General features: G+C 41.7%; 1 protein-coding gene across 1 annotated transcript; it reads left to right on the top strand.

The window, feature by feature from the left end:
- Positions 1–201: 201 nt before the first annotated feature.
- On the top strand, positions 202–17,483 carry LOC110528464 (WD repeat-containing protein 1). The gene is made up of 15 exons (XM_021610551.2): positions 202–359; positions 1,092–1,213; positions 1,426–1,516; positions 1,934–2,081; positions 2,773–2,953; positions 8,369–8,446; positions 9,481–9,561; positions 10,230–10,463; positions 10,981–11,068; positions 11,488–11,644; positions 13,084–13,171; positions 13,335–13,445; positions 13,806–13,979; positions 14,227–14,371; positions 16,554–17,483. Exons 1-15 carry the CDS (start codon positions 344–346, stop codon positions 16,658–16,660), a joined length of 1,821 nt encoding a protein of 606 aa, XP_021466226.2. The 5' UTR covers positions 202–343; the 3' UTR covers positions 16,661–17,483.
- The last annotated feature ends 1,942 nt before the right edge of the window (positions 17,484–19,425 follow it).

A 19,425-nucleotide genomic window follows, 5' to 3' on the forward strand; every position in this document is an offset into this window, starting at 1 on the left:
TATAAGTGTGTTAGGTTTTAAAATAGTTATTTTTACCTATTTGTCATCACATCGATTCCATAACCTCTGGGGCAAATTGTCCTTTATTTACCTTGTTGGGTATCTTCTTGAATGACTTGACTATTCAAGGTAACGTCATTTCCTCGACAGGCAAGTAAGCGCAAGTCTAGTGGGCGACAGCTGCTCGCGTCGAAGCTGAGTTTACTATATATGGGCAAAGCCAGGCATACGGAGAGTGCCGTTCGCTTCCGTGTTTGTGCGATTAGCAGAGTCCAGAACTGCCGGTGGATAAGGGAGGTTTGGCGTTTCATTCATCGGAGGAATTAATACAAAATCTGCGAATATGACCTATGATTTGAGTAAGTAGTTTTATTAGTTTCATTTTTGAAATAATATACATTAAAGATGGACCTTTAATCGTTCCCTTAGTACAAATAGTGCTTCACCAAAGAGAAACAGCTAACGTTAGCTAGCTAGCTACTGTAACTACGTGTGTAAGCACTAACCTCGCCCATTCTGCATTTTCAATCACATTTCTTGTCTTGAGACATCACACCCCTGCCAAAGTTCTTCTGTAACTAGGTAAATAGCCACGTATTCATAATTGAGTTTCCTCTCATTGGATGGAGCTTAAAAGGGAACCTACTCTGTTTTGAAATTGTTTGAAGGAAATATGGCACTCGATTTCTGCACGAAATATGCAACGCAGTGTTGACATGTCACTGAGTGTGGGTGATTTTAGTAACACTACACAGTCGTATGCATATTTTACACTTATCTGCTAACGTGTAGTTAATATATCAGCTAAAAGCAGAGGTACATGAAGACCTATTTATTGTCTTTGTGACAGACTGCTATTACAGGTCGTCTGCCATGCATTTCAGAGGCCTGGCATCATACATAATACAAGCAACAGTGTCATTTAGTTTGTATTAATTGATTGAAGTGTAGTTTTGATTTGTCCGGTTTTAAAGCTGCTGTATGCTGATCTTAATGTATGTTTTTTTTACCAACCAAATAGGTCAATGCCTAGACTAACTTAGATGATGATGTTATTATTAATAATACAAGTTTCCTTGCCGTTCACACAGAGCATGTATTTGCCAGCCTCCCGCAGATGGAGCGAGGAGTTGCCAAAGTCCTTGGTGGAGATCCCAAAGGCAACAACTTCCTCTACACCAATGGGAAGAGTGTCATCATCAGGAACATAGATGTAATTCTTTAAATCTAATGGACATATCACTTGACACATTGTTAGCAGCTGATAACCTGAAACTCACAGGCCTATATTTGGGTGTGTTCATGTACAGTAAAATGTGTGAACTGGGCTGGTCAGATTTTATTAAAGGATTGAACCTCTTCCCCAGTCTATATTGTGTGTGAGAACCTGTACTAATGTTCAAGTTTTGCCTTCATCTCTGACAGAACCCTGCCATAGCTGACATCTACACCGAGCACCCTCATCAAGTTACTGTTGCCAAGTATGCTCCCAGTGGCTTCTACATTGCGTCTGGAGGTAGCTAGATAGTTATGACCTACTTGTGTGTATGTACTGACATGTATGTGTAACTGATAGATGCACAGACACTATATGTTAATGTATTTTAATTCTAGTATTTTTGTTTTTTGTCCTGACTTTTTTTGTTGTAGTCGGACTCCAGTAAGACTAGCTATTGGCGTTGGCTAATGGGATCCTAATAAATCATGTCTTATCATACAACATGCCAAGAAACGAGAATGCTTTTTCAAATTCACTCAGATCTCGTCTGTCAATGGATTTGTCTTAATTGTGAATAGTGACAAGACCTGTACCTGGTCTTCTCATGCATGTGGTTTCTGTGGAGAATATCTCATTTGCACAAAGCCAAATGGGCAGAGATAATTTTTATGATAGTGATGCCAAATCTACAACGTTCAAATATGTTTCCTACAGATGTGTCTGGTAAGATCCGTATCTGGGACACTACCCAGAAGGAGCACCTTCTGAAGTATGAGTACCAGCCTTTTGGGGGCAAAATCAAGGACATCGCCTGGACTGAGGACAGTAAAAGGATTGCTTGTGTGGGAGAGGGACGTGAGAAGTAAGTCTGTAGGGCCTAGTTCAGACCACATGCAGGACAGGGACATGGTTCCTGTACCGTTATCTTCCAAATAAGAGCTTGGGTCCTCCTAACAGTGCAGCATTTAGACTTTGGTGAACAATGGTTGTACGTCATAAAGGATTGCATAAGCTTTATGTCCACTGTTAACGCGTTATGGGGTGTGCAGGTTTTTGTTCCACATCAGCAATAATAATGATGTCCATGAATTATAGAATCATGATCAGCTGAATCAGGGTTGTGTTCAGTTAGGCATATGCCAAACTCTTTTGAAACTAAAATTAACATCCTTAGTGGGTATGTTCAGGTGATGCCTCCTTTTGTTCAATTGTTTTGTCTTCTGAACATGTCCCCAGCATGTTGGGGCAACAGCTCTCAACTCTAGTGACTAACCCTGTTGTAAACATTCCAGTATCTGACATGAATTGAATATTCAATTACTAGACATTGCTTGAACCCCTTTAAAATTAGATTTCCGGACGTCAGAAGATTAATTCAAAAACACCCTTCACCCAAGACTTTCATAACTTCCCTAAAACTTGGATAAGATTGTCTCTTTCATCTATGCACTTATGTATTATGAATGATTTGCTTCTATCTAGTGAATCGCTGCACATTTTGCATTGCATCATGTCTTGTCCCACTTTGTAAATGTGTGTGTTCTTCCTTACAGGTTTGGGGCTGTGTTCCTGTGGGACACTGGCTCCTCAGTGGGTGAGATCCCGGGCCACTCCAAAATCATCAACAGCGTGGACATCAAGCAGACTCGCCCCTACCGCCTCATCACCGGCAGTGATGACAACTGTGGGGCCTTCTTTGAGGGACCCCCTTTCAAGTTCAAGTTCTCAAGCACAGTGAGTGGCCTTTTCTCAATGAGTCTCAACTCGTGTCTCTGGCCTCCCTTTTTAGAAAAAGGTAATCGAGCAGAGGCGGAGAGGGGAAGTGGACAAATGTGCTTGTATGAAATTACTACTCCAATTGTGCATCAGGCAAATTAAGTTTTGGGATTACGTGTAATCCCAAAATGTATGAAGTGATATCAAATTTAGCTAGTTGTGCAAGACATTTTGTAGATAAAATGATACATAGCATATCGTTTTTAAATGTTTGCAAGCTTTTCTCCTACAAGAAAGCAATTAGCTGATTCAAGGGGGGTGGGAGATTTCATAACTCTTTGGTAAAAGGACTCCGGTAGGATATACTTGTTTCCTTGCCAAAAGCAGGCTATTGGGGAGGACAGTTTTCCATTTGCCTACTAACTAATTGACACTCCACTTGACCACTTATCGGCTTGTGAGTTACAGAGAGAGGGCAGAGTACAGACTTTTCCCCAAATTAGAAAAGGCCAATGTGTCTGACATTTCTGAAGAAATTTGGGAATTGGTTGTGGATTTTTACAAAACATAAAATTAGTATTTCCTTTTGGTACTATAGACCTTTTCACTCGGTTAGCCCTGTCGTGAGCACGGACGGAAGTCACGGTGGGAAAAGTACTCAATTGTCATACTTGAGTAAAACATGAAAGATACCTTAAAAGAAAGTTACTAAAGTAAAAGTGAGTCACCCAGTAAATAACTACTTGAGTAAGTCAAAGTATTTGGTTTATAATATACTTAAGTATATAAACCATTTCAAATTCACAATATAAACAAACCCTACGGCACCATTTTTATTTACGGATAGCCAGGGGCACACCCCAACACCTTTACAAATTAAGCATTTTTGTTTAGTGAGTCCGCCAGATCAAAGGCAGTAGGGATGACCAAAGATGTTGTCTTGATGAGTCTGAATTGGACCATTTTCATGTCTTGTTAAGCTTTCAAAATATAATGAGTACTTTAGAGTGTCATGGAAAATGTATGGAGTAAAAAGTACCTTTTTAAAAAATTTTTTTTAAAAAGTATTTTTTTTCTTTAGGAATATAGTAAAGTACAGACCCCCAAAAATGACTTAAGTAGTAATTTACACCACTGGGAAGCCATACATTTGTTGACCATGGAACGTATCAGTGTGCGTAGGCGTCAAGCCAACTTTGGTTTATTTTAAAGTGCGAAAGGAGATTTTGACGTTGTCTCAGTCACTTAGCTCATGGTTCTGAGCTGCTGACGACATTAGTCTGGTTAACATGCTGCTGAATCCCCCCCCAAAACAAAAAGCGGCGTATTTCTGATGAGGCTTTAAAGTAGGGCTGGGAATTACCAGTGACCTCATGATAGGATATTACCACAATACTTTGGTGCTGATACGATATGTATTGCGACTCATGATTCTCACAAGTCTATGTATTGCAATTCGATACTGCACACTGACTTGATGTTATTGCTCACCATATGTCTGCTGCTGAGTGACGAGCGAGCCATGAGAAAGTGAGTTTTGATCAGTCATGGAAATAAAGTGCTGAAAACAAATTTAGCTCACTGTTTAAAAATAAGATGGAGAGCAAACTATCAAGGACACATACTGAAATTTTGGTGCGGGTACATCCGACTAATATTCTACTGTATTCCCCCCCCCCCATATCTAATTTAAAGAGGGTTCCAGAACAGCAAAGAACACTCTAGTGAACATATTGACAATATTGTAGTCAAGGTGAACTGTACTCTGCTCTTGGGCCTATGCATTTACAGTTTTTTTGGACCACTTGAACTTTTCCATGTTGTATCTTCTAACCTTATTCTAAAAAGGATTCAATGTATTTCTTCCTCATAAATCTACACACAATGACAACTATTTTTTTAATTTTTTTTAAATAATTTTTTTGCAAAAAAGAACTGACACTTTGCTATGACACTTGAAATTGAGCTCCGGTGCATCCTGTTTCCATTGATCATCCTTGATGTTTCTACAACTCGACTGGAGTCCACCTATGGTAAATTCAATTGATTGGACATGGTTTGGTAAGTCTCTATAAGCTCCACAGTTGACAGTGCATGTCAGAGCAAAAACCAAGCCATGGTAGAGTTCCGAGACAGGATGGTGTCAAGGCACAGATCTGGGGAAGGGTAACAAAACATGTGTGCAGCATTGACTGTCGCCAAGAACACCGTGACCTCCATCATTCTTAAATGTGAGCAGTTCAGGAACCACCAAAGACTCTTCCTAGAGCTGGCCGCCCGGCTAAACTGAGCAGTTCAGGGAGATCGGCCTTGGTGAGGGAGGTGCCCAAGAACCGGATGGTCACTTTGACAGGGCTCCAGAGTTCCTCTGTGGAGATGGTTGTCCTTCTGGACGCTTCTCCCATCTCTGCCGCACTCCACCAATCAGGCCTTTATGGTAGTGGCCAGACGGAAGCCACTCTTCAGTAAAAGGCACATTGCAGCCCGCTTGGATTTTGCCAAAAAGCACTTAAAGTTCTCTCCAACCATGAGAAACAAGATTCTCTGGTCTGATGAAACCAAGATTGATCTCTTTGGCCTGAATGCCAACCATCACGTCTGGAGGAAACCTTGCACCATCCCTATGGTGAAGCATGGTGGTGGCAGCATCATGCTGTGTGGATGTTTTTCAGAGACTGGGAGACTAGTCAGGATTGAGGGAAAGATGAACAGAGCAAAGTACAGGGAGATCCTTGCTGAACCTGCTCCAGAATGCTCAGGACATCAGACTGGGGTGAGGTTCACCTTCCAACAGGACAATGACCCACACAGCCAAGACAATGCAGGAGTGGCTTCGGGCCAAGTCTCGGAATGTCCTTGAGTGGCCAAGCCAGAGCCCGGACTTGAACTTGATCGAACAGCTCTTGAGAGACCTGAAAATAGCTGTGCAGCAGTGCTCCCCATCCAACCTGACGGAGCTTGAGAGGATCTGCAGATAAGAATGGGAGGAACTCTCCAAATACAGGTTTGCCAAGCTTGTAGCGTCATACCCAAGAAGACTCACTGCCAAGGTGCTTCAACGCTTCAACAAAGTACTGAGTAAAAGGTCTGAATAGTTATGTAAATGTAATATTTCAGTTAATTTTTAAATTTGCATACATTTTATAAAAATCAGTTTTTGCTTTGTCATTGTGTGTAGATTGCAATCTATTTTAGTAAGTCTAATGTAACAAAATGCTTGAAAAGTTGAGGGGTTTGAATACTTTCCAAATGCACTGTACATTCTTGACTACTTTTTTGAGTGGTTCTCAGTTTCTCAGGATCAGTGTTTTATGTACTTTCACATGTTGTCAACTGAAAGTTGAGGTCAGTACAGACTGACCTCAACTTATTCAATAAGTATCCTTTTCAAAAAATGTTTTGGTGCATTATGCTTAGCATACTACCTGCCTTGGAGCAGTCAGCTTTTTTGCAGTTTTGGGATGATGTGTCTGGACTAGGGTTTGCTACAGGCTGCCACCAGTCACTGTTTGTTGTCTTGGGCCAAGTCCATACACATTTAGTGCTTCTAAATCCACATTTTAGCCCCATTAGGCTAATTTAGCAAAAAATATTGGGTGGGGGTGGAGAAACAACAATCAATACATTACAGAATTAAAACCTACTATTCAATGTGATCCAGCCTAAAAATAAAATTTATACTCCTCTGTAACAGATACTTTATTAAGCGCATGACCTCACTCCGCAATAATTGAGACTTATGAGATCTACTATATGGGTGTTGAAAAGGGGAACCTTATGTATCGAAACAACTGAAATTCCTCTGAAGAATTTCTGCTCATGGTCTCCAGAAGTAGGTTGTCCCTTCTGTATTTTTTAAAATTTATTTTTTAAATTGTACCTTTATTTAACCATGTAAGCTAGTTGAGAACAAGTTCTCATTTGCAACTGCGACCTGGCCAAGATAAAGCAAAGCAGTGTGACAGTTACACATGGCGTAAACAATAAACAAGTCAATGACACAGTAGAAAAAAAGAGTCTATATACAATGTGTGCAAAAGGCATGAGGAGGTAGGCAATAAATAGGCCGTAGGAGGGAATAATTACAATTTAGCAGATTAACACTGGAGTGATAAATGAGCAGATTATGATGTGCAAGTAGAGCTACTACTTGTTATCCGGACAACATGCCCTCTGATTTGACACACTGAACTCTATCAGAGAAGTAGTTGGTGAACCAGGCGAGGCAGTCATTAGAAAAACCAAGGCTATTGAGTCTGCTGATAAGAATACGGTGATTGAGAGTCGAAAGCCTTGACCAGGTCAATGAAGACGGCTGCACAGTACTGTCTTTTATCAATGGCGGTTATGATATCGTTAAGTACCTTGAGCGTGGCTGAGGTGCACCCGTGACCGGCTCAGAAGCCGGATTGCACAGCGTAGAAGGTACGGTGGGATTCGAAGTGGTCAGTGATCTGTTTTAACTTGGCTTTCGAAGACTTTAGATAGGCAGGGCATGATGAATATAGGTCTGTAACAGTTTGGGTCTAGGGTGTCACCCCCTTTGAAGAGCGGGATGACCGCGGCAGCTTTCCAATCTTTATGGATCTTGGACGATATGAAAGAGGTTCAACAGGCTGGTAATAGGGGTTGCAACAATGTCGGTGGATAGTTTTCGAAAGAACGGGTCCAGATTGTCTAGCCCAGCTGATTTGTACGGGGTCCAGGTTTTGCAGCTCTTTCAGAACATCTGCTGTCTGGATTTGGGTGAAGGAGTAGCTGGGGAGGCTTGGGAGAGTAGCTGCGGGTGAGGCGGAGCTGTTGGCCGGGGTAGGAGTAGCCAGGAGGAAGGCATGGCCAGCCGTTGAGAAATACTTATTGAAATGTCATGGATTTATCAGTGGTGACCGTGTTACCTAGACTCAGTGCAGTGGGCAGCTGGGAGGAGGTGCTCTTGTTCTCCATGGACTTTACAGTGTCCCATAACTTTTTGGAGTTAGAGCTTCCAGATGTGAATTTCTGCTTGAAAAAGCTAGCCTTTGCTTTGTGTATTGGTTCCTGACTTCCCTGAACAGTTGCATATCGTGGGGACTATTCGACGCTATTGCAGTCCGCCACAGGATGTTTTTGTGCTGGTTAAGGGCAGTCAGGTCTGGAGTGAACCAAGGGCTATATCTGTTCTTGGTTCTGCATTTTCTTTTGAATGGGGCATGGTTCTGTATATTCCCTTTTTTTTTTTCCCAAAGAAGGGGTTTGTAGAAAGCTGGCTCAATGAGTTAGTCAGGTAACTGTCAAATTACTTGCAATATTTTCAAGAGACTTAAACTTGACAGTATAATTGATAGACAACAACCAATAGACAAATGTTGCTTTCTTAAATTAACCAGAAAATCAATAGTTAATAGTCCTTTTTGGAAAAGCTCAAGTCTCTAACAATCCCCTACCCCATCCTAGGACCACAGCCGGTTTGTCAACTGCGTGCGTTTCTCTCCAGACGGGAACCGCTTCTGTACGGCTGGCGCTGACGGTCAGGTGAGTCCGCTAGCTACCAGAGCTGCTCCATGGTCAGGGACCCAGCATCACTAAGGTGGTCTCAGAACCCACCACAGTTGGTAGAACATTGACAGCCTGTCTTAATTCTTCTAGAATTGTATTTTATACTGAACAAAAATATACACGCAACATGTAAGTGTTGGTCCCATGTTTCTTGAGCTGAAATAAAAGATTTCAGACATTTTCCATACGGTCAAAAAGCTTATTCTATCAAATTTGTTGCGCATTTCTTCTTTTGCCAAGATAATCCATACACCTGACAGGTGTGGCATATCAATAAGCATGATCATTACACAGGTGCACCTTGTGCTGGGGACAAGGCCACTCCAAGGTTGTCACACAATGCCACAGATGTCTCAAGTTGAGGGAGTGTGCAATTTGGCATGCTGACTGCAGGAATGTCCACCAGAGCTGTTGCCAGAATTTAATGTTCATTTCTCTACCATAAGCAGTCTCCAACGTCATTTTAGAGATAATGGCAGTACACCCGACCGGCCTCAACTGCAGACCACGTGTAACCACGCAAGCCCAGGACCTCCACATCTGGCTTCTTCACCTGCGGGATCGTCTGAGAACAGCCACCTGGACAGTTGGTGAAACTGAGGAGTACTTTTGTCTGTAATTAAGCCCTTTTGTGGGGAAAACAAATTCTGATTGGGTGTGCCTATGCCAACCCATGGCTACGCCCCTGTCCAGTCATGAAATCCATAGATTAGGGCCTTATTTATTTCAATTGAGTTCCTTATATAAACTAACTCATAATTGTTGAATGTTGCGTTTATATTTTTGTTCAGTATATTTTAGTGAATGTGTGTGGTGGAGGGGGATTAGAAGTACAGTAGAAAACAGCTGTAACTCAACACATTAATGTCAGATACTTTCCAGTGAACTGACAAGAATTGCTGACTGGAGGGCAGTAGTAGACATGGGTGTTTCTACGTGGCTGTTGAAATTCAATTTTACCCTACAGTACTGGTTCTTACTAGAATTGTCAAATTGCCCTGTTTTCCTAGATCTTCCTATACGACGGAAAGACTGGTGAGAAGCTTGGGGCTCTGGGCGGAGCGAAGGCCCACGAAGGAGGAGTCTATGCCGTAAGTATCTCGACGGAGTTTCTCTTATTGTTCAACTTTGCCTGGTGGTTTGAGACATGTAGGCATTGGGTTTTTACTTTAGCCTGCTGAGAATGGAAACGTCAGTCTTTTTCCTCTTCAGCATAACTTGTCAGGCTTCACTGCTGAGGGGTGAACACCCAGTCAAGATTAAAGCTGCCATGCAGTTGCTAGAGCGTAAACAAACTAAATGAATGCTTTCCTTTTCAAATTAGAAGTTCAATGTGTTCCTGTGAAAACAAAGTCAAACTTTCTTGTACCCACTGCATTTTAAAACACTTTCACTTTGCATGCCCCCAACAATATTTGATTTCTAGGAATTTGAATTGGTGATTGAGTGTAACAACATTATTAGACTGTATCTAATGTATTCCATCAATGGCATATCTGAACTGGGATTCTAACCCACAACATGACATACACCGCAATGCAGCGCTGGAATGTCTAGTTCCAGTGTGACTACTTCAGGTCTCAGGAAGACCGTAGTGATTAAGCCATCTGCTTAATAAAATGCTTGGGACTGTACATTTTGCATTACCAAAGAGAAACTATAGCGGCACAGGTTTCCTCTGAAAGCATTGTGATAACCGACAGTGATGTGATGCCTATTTGTCACCCTGGGTCCACTCCTTCCCTCTGTTCTCCTTCAGGTGAGCTGGAGCCCTGACAGCTCCCAGCTCATCTCTGCCTCGGGTGACAAGACTGTGAAGCTGTGGGATGTGGGCACCAGCATGGCCCTCACCACCTTCAACATGGGCGCTGACGTCATGGACCAGCAGCTGGGCTGCCTGTGGCAGAAGGACCACCTGCTCAGCATATCCCTGTCGGGCTACATCAACTACCTGGATAAGAGCAACCCCGACCGGCCGCTCCGCACCATCAAGGTAAGCCTAAACCTTCTTTCTCATGACAGGGTTTTCAGAATGCAATATGGTGTAGTCTGAACACATCTTAGAGTTGGGGAATGAGGGTCAGGGCTTGAGGGTGTTTAATATTTAAATATTTTTTTACAATTTGGACACAACTGGCAGGCTTAATCTCCTGATATTGATGCTCTGCCCAGAAACGGTCCCTAGCTGACTTAGTTTGTCTAGAAACATTATCTTTATCCTGATCACATAATCTTCCTTTAAAGTTGTCTTCAAGTCACTTGTTACTCAACACAAGCACATAGTTCAGTAACAGGAAAGGAGATGGCATACAAGTGGTTTTGTCAGCATTCCTCAAAATTAAATAGTTAAGTTTGACAGTTTGCTAGAGTCCCATGAAATTGCGCAATGATTGGAAATGCTGAATTCGTGCCAAAACTGAAAGTATCACAACTGCGACACTTGAGTCAAATATAATGAATGTTCTTAACTGACTGTGCTAAACAATTCTCTCACATTATGTGCCTTACAGGGTCACAGCAAATCCATTCAGTCCTTGACAGTTCACAAAAACACGGGGAGGGCTTACATCTACTCTGGCAGCCATGACGGGCACATCAATATCCTTTCACTGGGAAAATTAAGGCATGCTGTGTCAACACTGAGGCATATTAATGATGAACTGTGCTTTCTGCACAGGCCATTTCCCCTGAATGAATGGGGCTTATCTAGGTGGTTGGCATTTGGAACACAAGGAGCCTAATAAATTCCCCCAAGTGCTAATAGTCAAAGCCTTGTGTATTCATAATCCAGTAGCAACATTGGCACCTAATGAAGACTCACATAAAATGTAATGGCCATGTCTGCTTATATTCCATTACAGAAATGTACTGCACAACTGTTGCCAATGTCCTTGTATCCATCTGTTAGTTTAACAAGAGGCCCACACCACCAATGTTATGGTCCCTTGTGTTAGTTAAGATCTGCTCTGCTGCCCTCTCCTGGTGTCAGTCAGATGATCCTTAACTGTGGCTTCCACATTACTGGGATGCCGAGACTGGGGAGAACAACTGCTTCTCAGGGAAGGGCCACAGCAACCTTGTCACCAAGATGGTGGTGGACGAGGCCGACCAGCTGGTGACTTGCAGCATGGATGACACGGTCCGCTTCACCAGCGTGACAAAGAAAGAATACAGGTGGGTCCAGAAGTGTTCTATACTGAAGGTAGAAGATGAGATTAAAATACAGATTTCACTAAAATATTTATCAGTTCTCTCTTATCTCTAGTGAGGGTAGCTTTGTAATAATACTGCTTCCTTATGATGAGATTCACTTTTTGTCATTGGACAAGATAGCTGTTGTGATGTCGTACTTTCGGTGTGTTCATTCATAAACCAATAGTGACATGTATATTTGACACCTGTTCACTGGACATGCTACCTTGGCCTGGACCTGCTGTTTCAACCCTCTTGCTCTCACCTGACCTCTGAATGCTCGCCTATATAAAGCCAACTAACATTTACTCTGGAGGTGCTGACGTGTTGCACCCTCTATAACCACTGATTATTTGAGCTTGCTGATCATCTATGACCGTTTGAATGTCCGTAACGATCTGGCCTTAATGGTTATGTACTCTTATCTCTACCTGGCACAGCCAGAAGCGTGTGGTTTCTTCCTAGGTTCCTGCCTTTCTAGGTATAAATGCTTCAGATGCGTTACTTGCTCTTTGGGGTTTTAGACTGGGTTGCTGTATAGCACTTTTTGACTTCTGCTGATGTAAAAAGTGCTTTATAAATCCATTTGATTGAACACTATTAATGATATTGGAAAGGGCAGAGGTGGGACCAAGTCATTGGTGTTAAAGTCGTGTTGCAAGTCATCATATTTATGACTCGAGCCCACACCTCTGGGAAAGGGTATGTTCAGTTAATAGTGAATCTATTGACATGTTGATTTCTACCCCCCCCCCACCAAACTGAGTTGTTGCAGAGAAAAAAACTGCGTGATGACGTAGTGCACACAATGTACTTTTCCCCTTAAGTTTTCATGTACTGAATAAAAATCTGAAGTGTGTGTGTGTGTGTGTTTCCGTCACATTTTCAACTCTACAACTCTAAATAGCAAATGTTCCCACTCTGATCTTGCCTTGTGCACTCTAGCCAACAGTTTGCAACACTGTGCTGATAGGCTAGTCTACATGAGATTATGGATAAATTCAATATTTTATTTTGTCCAACGGCAGTCGAGCATTGATCATAATGGCAACAAAATAAGACCCTAGATATTTTTTGGACAGCTGCATCAAGCTCATTACCATGCACTTTCACTACCCTGTGAAGTTCCTAACTTATTTCAGCTGTAGCCTAAAACTGCGTGGTTTCCTGAGTCGTAGTGGGAGGACCACACACCATATCGTATGACTCCAAGTTAGCATTGATATAATGGTTATTATATCAATGTTTGTACATTTCACGTGTAATTGCCAACAAAGTTCTGACCATGTCGAACTAACAAATTCTGTTGGCATTTATAAAATTGCACTGTAACTTCATGTCTTTTTTTTGTTTTTATAGGGTAGAACTTTACTCGCATACTTGTGGCTGGAAATGTGGTTACTAACAGTTTGTTTTTGCAGTGCTTCCAACCTGGTAAAGATGGATGTCCAGCCTAAACATGTTTCCGTAGCAACAGGGGGGCTCACATTGGCCGTGTGCATTGGACAGGTAACAAAATCCTCTCCTAATGTGTGCCAACTCATGTCACTCAGGCATCATAGTATGGTAGACAGTGTTGTCAACACATGTATTTTGTGTCATTCATATATGGGTGACACCATTAAATTGTCTGTTCTGGATAGTGTTAATATTGACAATGTGTGGTTGTCAGGTGGTGTTGCTGAAGGACCAGAAGAAGGTGTTCATGCTGGACAGTCTGGACTACGAGCCTGAAGCAGGAGCCATCCACCCAGGAGGCAGCACTGCGGCAGTGGGCGGCGCAGTAAGTCTACATATAGGAACTTCATTTCAACTGGAACTATTATAGCTTACTGTTAGATCATACTACTTCTGATCCATCTTAGTGTGGGATCAATGACAGTTTTCCTGAATAGCCTGATTATACACATGCACTTCATGTGATACGCAGAAGCTCCAGATCTTTTGGTGCAGCTGACTAAAGATCCCAAGAAGTTGGATCCACAGCCACTCTGCACTATTAACCAGTGCTATGAAACTCTGAGGGAATGACACTGTTGTTCAACTGATTGCTGATTTTATTTAGGTGTGGGTTGGATCTAACTACTCAATATTCCTCCCCTTGTCCATAGTATTTCTTTGACACCTCTCTCCCTCCCGGCAGGATGGCAAGGTCCACTTGTATTCTGTCCAAGGCAACACTCTGAAGGATGAGGGGAAGAGCATGGAGGCCAAAGGGCCAGTCACAGACATGGCCTACTCCAAAGACGGAGCCTACCTGGCTGTCACTGATGAGAAGAAGGTCGTCACAGTTTTCACCGTGGCGGATGATTACTCGGTATGCAGTCTCCCACGCATCCATCTCAAGCAACATTTGCCAAAATAACCTATTAACATGTCCCATATTGATTGTCCTGAATGCTCAAATTATGTACAATAAATATATTCCTAAAGCCCAATGAACAGCAAATGCAATTTGGGGGGTAATGTAATGCATACAATCATCCCATCAATTTAAGTATGAGTGGAGACTTAATGTTACATGTTGGATTCTGTATCCATTTCTGTTTATCCCCCTCCTACAGGTCAAAAATGATTTTTATGGACACCACGCTAAAGTAGTTACCTTGGCCTGGTCCCCCGACAATGAGCACTTTGCCAGCGGTGGAATGGACATGATGGTCTACGTTTGGACAGTGAATGATGCAGACAAGAGGCTGAAGATCCCAGGTGAGGGCCAAAATAGCTGTCAGAGAGCAAAGGTGGCACACACACACCCACAGAGAGAAGTGTCTGGAGTTATTTAAATCCTCTCTTTGTTATCGTATTCAGATATTTGAAGTCATGGAAACTGAAGATGTTGCTCGGATAATGTGTCGCCACTCGACGGGTGGCGTTTTAAACTGCTGATCTTTCTGTAGCAACCTTTTTCAGCTGGTAGCTAAATCTACCATTTTGTGCGGGTAGTTTGATTTGTCAGGACAACAAATGTTAACATTACAAAAAGTATGGGGGGGGGGGGGTTGTGATAATAGAAAAAAAATCACATTTTCAGTGTGTGCTAACTGGCGAGGGAGGTATCTTGTAGTACCATTGCTGCAGAATTTCCATGTTCCCAAATGTAATTATTTTCACCACCGCTAGATGGCAGTATCTTCCTTAGACACCATCATTCTAGGGCAGCCTTAAAGTATGTACCTGTTAATGGTGGGTCGTGATGTGTCAGAGTAAATTTATAACGATTTCATTAATTATTGGAATTGATTTTTCCAAGTGCATCTACGGTCTCTGCTCAGTTTGGCAGCTGCGAGTGTGAGAGAGGGATGCCCGTGTGCTTTGCGGTTTACCACATTTTTTTTCCCCTGCAGTTTTCTTGATCACTCTGTGACACACACTGCAGCGCTGTCAGCCATGACTTGTCATTCCCACTCGCCATCACTCACTGCTGTTATCAAATGGACAAGTTCTGACTGAGCTCAATCGTTATGAAACGGATATACAGCAACGAGTTTCTCTCCCTTTCATACAAACTTATAACGAGGAGCATCCACATTGTGTTTTGAGCGGTGAAGTGCTTAGTAATGGCTCTCAAAACGAACAAATTAATAAAACGACACGTCCTGACCAAACATCCACAGCATGATGGTAAACCCAGGGAGTTCTTTGAGAACCCGGCAGAATGCTTCAGGAAACAGTGCTTCGACAGTGGAAAATTTAAGTCTGCTAGCAAGGCATTGTTGTAATTTTATAACGGGTGATGATGAGCAGAAATAAGGGAGTACTAACTCATCGTATCTGTGAGTTTCTCTTTTCAAACAATCTGGCCTTGTACACAGATAGTAGCTAACATTCACCAAAGCAAGCTAGTTGCTGATAGTGCAACCCTAGTAACAGTACGGAAGAAAAATGATCAGGCCTACTGTACAGCTTACTGTAGAAATTTATTTTAAACTAGTCTAGGTTGGAACTGTTGCTGTTAAAATGCAATAATTGGTATTCTTAACTGGAATAAACTGAGGCAAGATGCTTTTTGAGGCAAACACCCAATTGTGGATTGTTCATCTACAGCAGGAAGCAGTCTCCTACCTGACTGAGAATGCAGTAGATGTTCTGGTCCAGTTTGGCATCACATACCTATGTGAGTCAGGGTTCACAACTCTGACATACTTAAAAACCAGTACAGGAAGAGTATGACCTCAGTGTTGCACTTGCAAAAACAGAGCCCAGAATATACATGCTTTTTGAAAACTTCAACCAGCCACACCTCTCATTAGGACTCAGTGTGTTGTCTATATCTGTGTGATGTGATCAATCAGTTTATTCCAGTTCAGAATAGAAATATGTATTGTATTTTAACAGCAACAGTTCCAACCTAGACTTTCAACAATTTCTACAGTAAGATGTACAAGAGGCCTGGTCATTTTTCATCTGTATTGTTACTTAGTGCAACCCTATCAAACTGAGCCTGTGTGTTCTGTTGTACATCTGTGATGTGATCGATCTCTTTATTCCAGTTCAGAATGAAAAGGATTTATTTTAGCAGCAACAGTGTGTGTTTTTAATGGTGGATAATATCGATGTAAATATCTATTCATGTTTATTTAATTTCATTGTTATTTTTGTCTATATTCCATTTGTTTTAGGCATAAGGGCAATGAAATGTACTGACTTTTATTTATAGTTGCATATTTTCCTAAGCTTGGGTCCCAGGAAAACACAGAATTTCTCATTTGGGTCCCAGGCTAAAAAGGTTCATGAACCCCTGTTCTAGGGATACATTAAAATGCTCACACTTTCCAGTGGAAAACCACATGCTCAAGTTTTTAGCAGCAACACATACTGTATATTCACTCCCAATGTTTTAAATGTTAGCCATATGACATCACTTATGTTCTCGCATCCCTTTCCACAGATGCCCACAGGTTGCACCATGTCAGTGGCCTGGCCTGGATAGATGAACACACGCTAGTGACCACCTCTCATGACGCCAGCATCAAGCAGTGGACTCTTAAATTCTGATCTGTACAAGAACGGATCATTAGGGACAAGGACTACTGTAGACCGCTCTCTTACTCATATAATATTGTATGTATCTAATTGGTCTCTTGTCAGCAACCCCTGAAATTGCCGGTCACTGCAGGGAAAAGCTTATCTAAAGCAAGAATCCCAACGCAGTCTTTTTCTTTGATTCTTTTAAACGGTTCACTAATGCACGAACAAAGAAAAATAACCCAAATAGCTGCATTGATATCAAGCTGTTCTGGTCAAGGAAACAAATTGTAAGCTCAACATTCCAGAGGCAACAGCCTTATGTCAGTTCAAACTGAAATGCCTGTGTGTGGTTGGAGAGTTGTTTCATCTGATCTCTGTTAACTCGGAATGACAACATTTAATGGGGGGAAAATTATCCTTATTGACAATGGAGGTATATTTCAGTTACATTCCTGAATGGGATTGAGTTGCGAATGAATGGCACTCCGATTGTGCTTGCCTGTTAGTTCATGTTTTCAGCAGAGGTTGATGTTACCATTTGTATGGGACTGGGTATTTAGCTTTTTTTTTGCATCTTTTTTGACTCCATAACGTCAATGTCTTTCAGAATGGTTTCTAGTTGGAACAAATGTGATTGGGGGAGCAATAGTAGGAACTTAAAACAAGAAAGAAATGAATCATGTGTACAATCAAAATGCTGTCTATTCAATGAAGCTCCTGTTGCCATTTCTTTCTTTTTGGCTCACGATGTTCCCGTCTCACTTTTTACTTGTTTTTTCTTTTTGTGATGCTTCCACTTTTTCCTAAGGGTGGATATTAATGACAATAAAACAAACGTTACTAATTTCTAGCAACTCATGTCCATTTCGTGCTACTCATGTTTAAATTAATACTGCGAGTTTCTGTCAATTAATTGTTGATACCATTTCTATGTCTCTGCGTGCAGTATGAAGGAAGTTAGTTTCGCTAGCCAATGCCAACTAGCTTTTGTGGAATGACTGGTACCTGTTGATTCCCAGACCTGTGTTCAGATACTATTTCAAATATCTCAATTACTTTCAAATACAATGCCTATAGAAAGTCTACACTCCCTGGAACTTTTCACATTATGCTGCCTTAAAATTTAAATAAAAAAAATGGGTTAAAATAGATCAAATTGAATTAATTTACATTTGATGTTAATGATCTACACGCAATGCTCATGTCAAAGTGTAAAGGAAAATCCTTAATGTTTGTTAAAAAAGAACCTCCATTTATCTTGATTTAGATAAGTATTTAACCCCCTGAGTCAATACATGTATTGACATCTTTGGCAGTATTTACAGCTGTGACTCTTTCTGGGATAGTCTCTAAGAGCTTTGCACACCTGGATTGTACAATATTTGTGCATTATACTTAAAATTATTCAAGCTCTGTCAAGTTGAATATTGATCATTGCCAGACAACCATTTTCTTGCCATAGAATTTCATGGCTTTTTAATTTTTTATAAATAAAGCCCAAACTGTAACTAGGCAACTCGGCAACATTCAATGACGTATTGGTAAGCAACTCCATTGACGATTTGGCCTTGTTTTAGGTTATTGCTGCTGAAATGTGAATTTTTCTACCAGTGTCGGTTGGAAAACAAACTAACCATGTTTTCCTCTAGGATTTTGGCCTGTGCTTAGTTCAGTTTATCCTAAATAACTCCCTAGTCCTTGCTGATGACAAGTACTCATTACATGATGCAGCTGACGCTGCTTCAAAATATGAAGTTGAACTTGTTTCGGGCAAATCCAACACCACACAAGGCTTTGTTCATTTTCTTTGCTACATTTAAAAATATCAATATTTTTTACTTTTGTGCGTTATTGCAGCTGACTGAATATTTAGGATTTTTATTTAATTTTCCTCCCCAATTGTCTGGTCCTATCACAGCAACTCCCGTATGGAGGCGAAGGTCGAGAGTTGTGCATCCCTGGGGCGGCAGGTAGCCTAGTGGTTAGAGCATTGGGCCAGTAACCAAAAGGTTGCTAGATCGAATCCCCGAGCTGACGAGGTAAAAATCTGTCCCTGAACAAGGCAGTTAATCCACTGTTCCTAGGCCGTCCATTGTAAATAAGAATTTGTTCTTAACTGACTTGCATAGTTAGTTTTAAATATATACTCCTCCGAAACGAGCAGCACTGCACACTTAACCAGGAAGTCAGCCGCAACAACAGGCCTGACGACGTGTATGCATCCGGCTTGCCATAGTAGTCGCTAGAGCCCGATGGGACAAGGACATCCCGGCCGGTCATACTTTTCCCTAAACCGGACAACGCTGGGCCAATTGTGCACCGCCCCATGGGTCTCCCGGCTGTGACAGCCTGGTCTCAAACCAGGATCTCGAGTGGCACAGCTAGCACTGTGATGAAGTGCCTTACACCACTGTGCCACTCGAGAGGCCTGAGTAACTACAATGTTGATCCATCTTCTGTTGTCTCCTATCACAGCCATTTAACTCTAACTGGTTTAAAATCACCTGGTTTAAAACTCCTCTCCGGCAACTGAGTTTATGAAGGATGACTGTTTCTTTGTATTGACTGGGTGTATTGATACACCATCCGAAGTGTAGTAACTTAACAGCCCAAAACACATTTCCACATTTCCTCTTTGATAGCCTACACAATCTTAATTTAATACATTTTAAATTCCGGCTCTAACAGAAAATATGGAATAAGGAAATGAATACTTTCTGACGTCACTGTATCACCCTGTTCCTGTACTGCCTGTGTCTGAGTAAAGGAAACGGGTTGATCAGGCCGTGGCT

Source organism: Oncorhynchus mykiss, chromosome 7 (genome assembly GCF_013265735.2).
Source record: "Oncorhynchus mykiss isolate Arlee chromosome 7, USDA_OmykA_1.1, whole genome shotgun sequence".
NCBI lineage: Eukaryota > Metazoa > Chordata > Actinopteri > Salmoniformes > Salmonidae > Oncorhynchus > Oncorhynchus mykiss.

Coding starts and splice junctions, on each gene's coding strand:
- LOC110528464 (XM_021610551.2), top strand. Junction 1,214..1,425: donor TCATCATCAGGAACATAGAT/GTAATTCTTTAA, acceptor CATCTCTGACAG/AACCCTGCCATAGCTGACAT. Junction 11,645..13,083: donor GTGACAAAGAAAGAATACAG/GTGGGTCCAGAA, acceptor TTGTTTTTGCAG/TGCTTCCAACCTGGTAAAGA.